Genomic DNA, 9,991 nt, shown 5'->3' on the forward strand with positions numbered 1-9,991 from the left:
GAGAAATAAAGAAAAATATAAAAGAAAGACAACAGAATTCAAACAACTGAAATATTGAGTAATAAACCTCAACTGCTGCAAGTAAAATAGTTTGACTAAGAAAGATGCTTCCTTTATCATCGTTTATTCAGGACAAAGAAGAAAATGGTCAATCTTTCAGCATAGAGTATTTTTTTTTTTACCTTCATTAAGACCCAAACCAATTTGCAGTTATGGTCCCTTTCACCCACAAACACATTCGTACAAAAATGAAGGCAGAACTGCCATGCAAGGCACTAGTCAGATATCTTGCTTCGACATACAGGCAGGCTGAGCAGGAATTGGGTTGACCACTCCACCTCGGCACTATAGTCACCCCAAGGTGGTTGTATTTCTGCTTTTCCTCTTCAAGCTCAGTTCTTAGAAAGAACAGTTGTCTAATGTGGCCAAGTTACAAACTCAACATCGCGTCAACAAATCAGACGCCTCAATGAAAGTTTGTGATCTCAAGGTAAACGATTGAAATGTTTGATTGACAGATTCTCCTGAATTCACTTTCAAGGGGTAAAGAGGTGGCCTTAAAACAAGCTTACTCTTGATTGGCAGGGGGCTGGATCTGGCCCTCCAGATAATTTTATATTATTATTATTGACAGTCCGATGTTATTTTGTAACATCACAATTTTGACAGAATATATATTTTACGGAGAGCAAAGTATTGAAGGTTATTTAAAGCTTAGGTTGATTTACCCTGTCTCTTTTTATTCATATTTAGGTTAAAAAAAGTTTTAAAAGTTTAAAAAGTTTTAGAAGTTAAAAAGTTTTAACAGTTGTAACAATATATATTCACTAAATGCTTGTTCTGTTCGACCTGCGACCTACTGTGTGTTTTGGATTTTGACACCCCTGCCAAAGAAATATTGACTCAGACCGACTTGAATTAATCACGGCTTACTGACGTTGTTTGGCTCCAACAATGTTGGCATCCATATGAAAATGCTGACTGGATTGACTTCGACTATGTCTGAATTCCCTACTTAATCCCTAACTACTGAAAAACGATGTAGTATGGGACTATATAGTGCCCTGGAATTTGAAAGCAATTGGGAAACAATGCTCACTCCTATTCTTTCGTTTCGCCAGATGTGATATCAATGATTTCACGAAGTCATTCATGTTCTTAGCCGCTTTGTCCCTTTCGGGGTGGCGAGGCTGCTGGAGACTAACTCGGCTACTGATGGGCGAAGGCCAGGATACGCCCTGGACAGGTCGCCAGTCTGCCGCAGGGCCTCAATCACACACCCATTCACACTCACTTTCACTTTGCGTAGTCTTCATTTCGTTAAAGTTGGGTGACATCACACTCACTCAGTCTGATTCTAATGTACAAAATTTGATACATATCTCAATATTTTATATGTATCTGTGTCTATGTCTCTACTACATGGCCAAAGTTTATGTCTTGTAGAATGTTACACAATTTTACATCTTGCTTTAAATGCTGACAGCTTACGTACATTCTGTCAAAAAGAGTATTTTTTGCAGTTATTAAGAATTGTGAAGTTGTAGAATCAAACACACACACACACACTGTAGCTGTTGCAGATGCTCAGACATGTCAACAAGCGCCAGTGTTTCTTTCTATGTTCATGACCCACACTTCAGGAAAGGACCTTCACACTCTAAATTCAAGGGCTCTAAAAATAAGTGTCCATGCATGAATTCAGTCATTTGCATTTCTATTAAATCAGTTCTTTATATACAAAGTTAGCTCATGCTCACTTCCAGTGGGTCGACCCCTCCCCGTGTAGAGCAGATTGACTCACAGCAAAAGCTTGTCTGCTGTCAGTGGAGTGTGAGCTCGGAGAACACTGCTGCTAAAAACACTGGACACCTGTTCCCTGGACTGGGCTTGGAGAAATTCCACCCTCAGAGTGTGTATGTGTTACTCTCAGTGACAAGAATGTTGACACGGGACTTTTCCCACATGGACATCCTGCACCATCATTTCCTTTATGACCGTCCTGTTTTTAAAGGCTTGCATGATTGGGGTGGGGGCTTAGGAGAGGCAATAAAGGCACAGACTGTGCACTCTTCACACCAGTCACTCCCCCACCGTTCGACTGTTGATCTGGAAGTTTCTGGATGTTTTTGTAAAGATCTGCCAAAGCTATAAAAACGGATGTGTTTACAGCATCGTGGGGAAAGATTCACACCTACTCTCAAGATTATTCAGCCAGCTTAACCAAAACTTTTCAAGAAGACTTTGGAATTTTTCTCATCCTTCTGATCTTGGACTTTTAGTCTTTTCTTTAAAAAGAGATAAAGCAACAACAAAATTTCAACTCAAGATTTAAAGACAGAAATACATATCTGTCTTGGCTGTTTCACCATGAGTAGCGGTGGGGTATCCACAGTTTCACCACAGGGGCCAGTGGCTTTTAAAAGGGCTGTCCAGAAGATAAAGTGTGCAGCCATGGTGGCTAACTTGGCCAAGAGTTGGCAGGGATGGGCAAACGAGCATGCAGGCAAGCAAGACGCCATCCCAAGTGGCTGGATGCCTTCATCTATTGAGGAGGAAGACAACAAGGAGCGTAACCATATGGTCAAACTCAACGTTACTCCACGAGTTATCACAGCAGATTCCCACCAGAGCAGTGAGAACAAAATCCGGTCTTGCTCAGTCACCAAGACCATCCCGCTGAAACTCAGTGAGTGCAGCAGCAGCAACGTGGTAAATGCCATCCGGGACAAGATGGAGTCTGGCCCCGAAGAGAGTAAGCCGTTTCTGGGCAACGAGTCACCGACACGAAGGCGTCACATGAGGGCCCTACAGAGTGCAGGAGGAGGAGGGCTTATCCAGGACAAGAAGATGATGTTGGAGGACAAGAAGGTGGGCTCCCGCAGCAGCAGTGTGGACACGGAGGACAGCGGGCTGGGAGAGGAGGGCGGGCTCAGCGATAACAGCGAATCCAAATCCGAGCAAAGTGGCATTCAGCAGCAAAAAAAGACCAACAAACACAAGGTAGAGTGCTTTATAAAGTGCATACATACAAGACATTCTAATAATCTTCTCTGGCTTTACACACTGTTACTCTACAGAGTAAATGAAAGACTGAAGTGGACCAAATTACAAATATATATATATAATAAATCAGTAGTTCCAAAAGATGTTAACTTGAGGAAAGTAAACCACCTCTAACCAGGAGCTAACAAGTACAAATCAGAAACCAGCTAACAGTTTCCAGAATATACGTTCCAGGAGACAAAAAAATGTACAATAAAGAAGAAAAAGATATGTAAAAGTCGAGTACAAGTCGACCTTTTACAGCAGGAGCTGTCTGAATGATGGCTGCTTTCAGCGGTATTTTCATGTTTCTGTAACCCAGTATGATGACTTGCTACCTCGCATTTGTCCAAGGAAGGAAAATAAATGAGAACTTCAATAATATTTGTATAATATTTTGTCTTAATGCAAATAAGAAAAATATCAGATTCTCACTTATGTTTGTTTTGGACGGTGCCTCTTCTTCTGCTTTGCTGTCTGTAGCAAATAATGATACACACACCTACAGTGCCCTCTAGCGGTTGTTAGTGGGAAAACAATCGCTAAAGGCAACTGGTTGTTATTGGGAAAATTACAAGCATATGAGCTTATTTATGTTTGAAAATATTCACATATAAGTCGCTCCTGAATATAAGTCACTCCCCTGACCAAACTATGCAAAAAAAAAACGCGACTTATACTCCAAAAAACAGAATACCTTCATCTCCTCACTGCTCCATGTTCCCCCACCAAATGTTTTCAAACTTTTTCATGACTCACACTTGTTTATGTTCTTAATGCAGAGTACTGCTCCCTTTGATTCCCTTTTGCTCTTCAGTGTACTGATTATCCATCTGCATTTGTACGTCAATGAATCATACCAGAATTCTTTTTAAATGCGTAAACCTGGATCCTTGTCCTCAATAGACCAGGGTTGTTATGTTTGATATAAACACAGTTAAGGGGAACTTTTACACCTGCCAAGCAATGCAGACTTGTAAATCAAGCCCAGCAGTTTAATGTGACCCAAGTTTCCATTTTACCAGAACCTTCTGTTCAATTTTATGAACTTTATATATATATATGGTTTTGCTTCTGTCAATGTTTGTCACTTCAGCTTTAACAGTTATTTTAACAAAAACTTTATTTACCATTGTTGGAAATTGAATATGTTAATTATAAATGATGAAAAAAAATCTACATTGGTTGTGTTGTGCACTCAGATAATTGAGTTCTATGTAAGTATATATATATATATATATATATATATATATATATATATATATATATACACTTTTTGTTTTTAATCAGCTTGATGGTATAATGTCCTCCATACAAGGCAGGGATTATAGATAGGACCCCATTGGCCTGAGGAAGGTAATGCCAGAGGGCAAGACAAGGCCATAAAAACACCACCACAGGCTTGGAACGCAATGGAATAAATGTCAATAAATATAGTTGCACTGGAGTGTGTTCTTCAGCCTGACCGTAGGGAGCAGGAAAACACTGTAGTGGAAATAAAAACAGATCATAAAAACTAAAATACACCAATAACCCCGGAAACCAACAGAGAATCAGTGAGGAGAACTTTTAAACAAAAAATACTACTTATCTTAAAACCTGTTCTGTAAAAGTTAATTACTCTACAAAAATAGGCAGTGGGTATGACACTATTTCAATTCAAAGTAGCTGTGACACTGTTCATGTCTGGACTTGGGTTTCTTGGTTCTTGTTATCAGGCTTGTTGCTAAGTACAGTTTTAAGAATGCTGTGTGTTGGGGAAACATGTTCCCTGTTGGGGCAACGCAAAAGTGGAACTAGAGATCAATTTCCATGACTGCCATGAAGTTTATTTTAGGACGGACAGTCATTAATCTTAAGATATTGGGAAAGAAAAGGTTTGAGTGCCGCAAATTGAGGGGAGGGGTGAGAGCCACGTTTCAACCGTTGGCATGAAACTTTGACAATGAACTTTAACTATTAAAAAAAAAAAAAAAAAAAAGACTCAACACCTTTTTTGTGGAGATTGAACCTAATATGAGAAAACATCCAAGAAGATGACAAGTTTTTGAAGAAAGGAAAAGTTGATTATGTGAGTCGTCCCAAGGAAAATTTAGACAATAGAAGTAATCCTTCTCTAGCTGGTTTAACTACACAAAACATAGTAGGTAAGAAGTGATCCATAGATGGTTTCTGAAAAGGTTTCAGGACCTCACAAAAAATACATTAGTAGTATGGCAGAAAATGTATCCTGAAAAATTCTATTAGGGTAAAGAGAGTTCCTATTTTATGTCTATATTTTGTGTATATAGTATATAGTTAATACTCCAGTTTGATATTAACAGTCACTATCACATTTGATATAAGACAAAACTAATTTACTGGTCATTTTTAATGCAATCTAAGAGAAAAAACCTTGAATATCTCGTTGGGTTGTTTGATCTTGAAAACATCAAGTAACATTCCTGATGAAATAAGTTTTACTTTACATGATATCTTGAAGCAGAAGTTTTATTTGACCCATAATAGTATGACAGAAGCTTGAAAGTTAATATGTATTTATTTGTCCTTTTTTAGAGAAATTTATCTTTAAAATTGCAAGTATAGTCTTACTTTGAGATGATTATGGTCTGGAAATTATGAAAGAATGTGTAAATATGTCTACTTTGAGATACAAAACTCTTTTTTGAACAAAGCACACCTATTTTAAGACATATTTCAAATTTCTAGAGCAGTATACTTAAAAATAAGAGTCTATGGTTATTTAACGATTTTATTTTGTCTTAAAAGGGCTGGACTCTTATTTTTTTATTTATTATTATTTCATTTATTTCATTTATTTTAGGAAATACTGCTAAGACAAATTTGACTGGTTCTTTTGGCAGATTGTTTTCACTTGTAACAATGGAAAAACATCCAATATTTTTAACTTATTTTGAGAATTACACTTTTCCCAGTGTGGTTTCTACTAACAAAAGACAGCTTGAAAAACAAGATTCACTGCAGATTTTTAAGTGTAAATAAAGTCCTTGTTAAATTTGTTCTATGTTTCCATCAAAATGTAAAAAAGAGAACATTTAAAGAAAGTCCAAATCCTTCTGTTTCTCTCCAGATTAAGATTGCCACTGTGGGTGACATCAAAAACAGATGGCAGCAGTGGTCTGTGCAGCACATTGAAGGCCAAAAGCTCAACCCCTTCAGTGAGGACTTTGACTACGAGTATGCCATGTCCCACCGTCTCCATAAAGGCGACTCTGGCTACGGTCGACCCAAAGACGGCTCTAAGACCGCGGAGCGCGGCGACCGGGCCCAGAAGCACATCCACAGAGAGATGGAGGAGATGGTGTGGATCATCAGAGACATGGGCTATAAAGACAAGGAAGGCCGGACCGTCATCACATTCGGCCGGCTCTTTGAGCGATACGTGAAGATCTCAGACAAAGTGGTCGGCATCCTGCTGCGCTGCCGCAAACACAAGATGCTGGACTTCGAGGGCGAGATGCTGTGGAAAGGGCAGGATGATAACGTCATCATCACTTTGAGGGACTGAGATGTAAATTATTCGCAATTTAACTAAAAAATGATGGACTTTTGAAGCAGTAGTCAACAAGGCAATGCAATCTACCTTCAGCAATTCACCTTCAAACCTTAAATCCGACACGTTTCCATTAAAGCGAACACTAGGAGCCGTATGGAAACACTAATAGATCATGAGGCGACAGCCTACTATGTTTAGCATGTGAACCTCGCGAGCTATCCTTCATTCTAGATGTCTGGAGAATGTGCCACGATGCCAGTTATGCTTTAAGGCTTTTAACTTAACCCCACAAAACATCACAGCCAGCAAAGACTAACTTAGCTTGTTAAATGTAAGTGATATTCTTAAGCATTTATTTATAAAGTGGATGAATCCAGTTGCATGTCAAGTAAATATAAGAGTGAGCTTGGAGAAGAAAATGTGTACATAAAGCTTTAAAACTACATTATTTATAGAATAATTATATTTATTGCATTGATTAATTAACATTCAAGTATATTTTGGAAATTATGGATGCTGGCATCTTTCTTAAAAGACCCAGTTGTCTTGGTTTGTAGCTTCATACATCTCAAGGTTAAGTTAGCCTTAACTATTAGCTTAAAAAAAGAGAAAGTTAAAAGTCTGTAGGACTAAAATACTTTTTACACTTTTACAACTTTCTTTGATGTTAGAGGTAATTATGAGAGGTGGACGGTCAAAAGAATTGAAATAGATTTAGATATTTTAGAATGTCATTGGAGTTTGAAAATGATTCCCAACACTTGTAAATGTAAACAAGTCTAAAACTATTGATTGTTTACTGTTAGAAACATCTGAATTCTTAGAAAGCAGAGTTGGTTAAATGTTTAGAAATGTTCTTTCAAAGTGAAAGTGTGTGAATCTTCTTACAGAAGAAGTTTTTATTAATAAATGTGTGAGAAACCGTTCTGCTGCGTGTGATCTTTTAATTTTTAATTTTTATTTTTGTTATCTTTGTTGGGTTCAAAAGACTAAAAGTTGAACCCAGTTCAACTTTATTTCAATCAGGGGACACTTTCAGCTGAGAGTCCTAAGGTGTTTGTAAATCCCACCTCCCTTTAAATTAAAAAAGAAAACTTGTGTACAAGGAAATTAAATGAAAATGCAATTTGTTGTGCAAAATTACAGAGCCCTCGACATGGTATTCAAATGAGTATTTCCTGGCCACAAATTATCATTTAGTGTGCACAAATTAATATTTTAGTATCTTCAAATCCTGCAAACTTGTGGCCACAAAACATAAATAAAATGTTAATTTTCGGGCCGTAAAATACTAGATTGTGGCCCAAATAATTAATCATTTGTACACTCAAAATACTAATTCTGTTGGGATTCCTGTTTGTAAATGAAGGAATTAATCAATCAAATAACGATGGAGCCATCCTGATCCTTACAATAACTTTGTGGCCACAAATTAGTAATTTGAGGGAACAATTTATTGTTTTGAATTTGTTTTTTTTTATGTTATATCCTGGACTAAGTACAAAAAAAAGAAAAAAACATTATTTAGGGATATATAATGGGTGAGAAAAAGTTAGCATAACGCAAAAATATTGTATGATGTGAAACAAGATAAAACACAATTTAAAAAATAAAACAGAAAAACAGTAAAGCAAAGAAGCAATCATGATAATATCACTAATTAGAATGAGTTTCTACTAACTGGTTTAATGTTGAGCAGTTTTCATCTGAAATTGACCCCACTCTGATAATGGCTTGTGCTCAAGGACTCCTTTCCAGTGTAGTTACACGGTAGCTTTTATTAGGAGCATACCTAATCCAGGTAATGTGCAGCGGCTGGATAGGAATATGCCATAAAACAACCAGGAGAAGCCATCAAGGACCGCATTTTAACACTAATGGTCTCCATAATGAAAGTCTTGAAGCTTTGGAGGTGTTTAAATATATAAAAAAGACAATTAGAAATCAATTATTTCAGGTTTTCATTTCTGTGTGTGCTTCACATTAACATGTTTAGGTGTTTCATACAATTCAATACCAAAAAACTCATTTTGCAATTCTAGTTTAACCCAACTTGAAATTACACTTGAAAATATGTAGGTAGGAATGAAGTAGGTTTAAGTCTGTATATTATTGAGGGTATCTGGAATTATGATTTCTCTTGTGGAAGCAAATATATTTTCCCAATTTGCGTTAGAGCCATTAGAGAGCCTCCTGTTGGTTCATCCAATTTCACCGTGCATATTTGCCTTTTCATTATTACGTGTGCCGGTCACGCCTGCACATCTTTGGCACATATACGCTGCGCGTGCTTGTGTGTGTTTGTGTAGCCAGCGTGACCTGAATTCCTGTTAGGCAGCCGATTGTGTGTGCGTGACAAAGGAGAAAGAGAGGGAGACCTTAATACAAGCTGATCGGTTTGGTCGCTGGGGAGTTTGAGCATCTGCCAGAGAGACAGACAGAGGAAGGGAAAGAGACACTGATAGAGGAAAAAGAAGAAGAAAACTGGGACTTTCAAAGGTTTGGGTAATGCAGCTAAAGTTGAAGGAACATCTAACTCACACAGATAAAACTGATGTTTTGGTGTTTTTAACATGTTCATTTTTCTCATGATGGAGGACATATAAAGAAAGTTAAGCTTAAAATAGTGTTTCAGAGTTTTTATTTATTTAAATTGTTGTGTCATTTGCAAGTTTAGGTTATGTTTGAGGGGCTGTAAGTTAGGGGGAGAGAGTGAAAAAAGTGTGCTTCCTCTGCCACAACTCAGATCTCCCGCCACTCTGCAGAAACTATGTCTTAGAAAATGACACATGGGTTTTTGATTTTGGCAAAAATGGCATAATCATAGTCAAAAGACAGCCAGGAACACTTTAAATATATTACAAGATGATCGGTGTGAGACTTAAAGATGGTGCATAGTTTCCACATTTTTAAGGACCTTTTTTTGTCTTGTTTTTTTTACTTTTTATTGGATTTTACAATATAAAGAGAGAAAGTGGATTGTTTTTAATTCCCGAGTCACCATCAGGGAATGTGTTACTTTGGGACTCACTAGCAACCATTTCCGAAAAGCCATGAAGGACTTAGATCTGCTCTTTCATCACCCCACTCCTCGACCTTTATCCTAGAAAAATATCACAGAGCTTCTCTGAAGTAAAGGTGCGCAGTGATTCTGTCGAATGCTAGTATCTCACTGGCGGATTTCATCTCTGCTTGGTCCAAGCCTGTTTTCTTTTTTCTTTTCTTTGTTTTTTTGTTTTTTGTTTCTTTCTCATCACAGTACAACTTGACTAGAATGAGAAAAATCATGTTTGCTTGAGAATAAAGGTACAGTGTCCAGCTGGTACAAAACATGAATAAATAGTTCAAAAGTGCTAACAAAATACTTCATTTGTGGACACAAAGCCATTAAAACATGCCCACAAAATGGCTGACTAACTATTCATTGAC

General features: G+C 37.5%; 1 protein-coding gene across 1 annotated transcript; it reads left to right on the forward strand.

Annotated features, from left to right (window-relative positions):
• The first annotated feature begins 2,091 nt into the window (after positions 1–2,091).
• abraa (actin binding Rho activating protein a) lies at positions 2,092–7,487 on the forward strand. Its single transcript, XM_024269208.2, has 2 exons — positions 2,092–3,003; positions 6,137–7,487. Exons 1-2 carry the CDS (start codon positions 2,371–2,373, stop codon positions 6,572–6,574), a joined length of 1,071 nt encoding a protein of 356 aa, XP_024124976.1. The 5' UTR covers positions 2,092–2,370; the 3' UTR covers positions 6,575–7,487.
• The last annotated feature ends 2,504 nt before the right edge of the window (positions 7,488–9,991 follow it).

The sequence above is a fragment of the Oryzias melastigma genome, linkage group LG5, assembly GCF_002922805.2.
Source record: "Oryzias melastigma strain HK-1 linkage group LG5, ASM292280v2, whole genome shotgun sequence".
NCBI classification, from domain to species: domain Eukaryota; kingdom Metazoa; phylum Chordata; class Actinopteri; order Beloniformes; family Adrianichthyidae; genus Oryzias; species Oryzias melastigma.

Excerpts from the sequence above, each read along its gene's own strand:
- abraa (XM_024269208.2), top strand. The coding sequence starts at position 2,371 with ATGAGTAGCGGTGGGGTATCCACAGTTTCACCACAGGGGCCAGTGGCT. Across the intron at positions 3,004-6,136 it reads AAAAGACCAACAAACACAAG|ATTAAGATTGCCACTGTGGG; the intron begins GTAGAGTGCTTT and ends GTTTCTCTCCAG.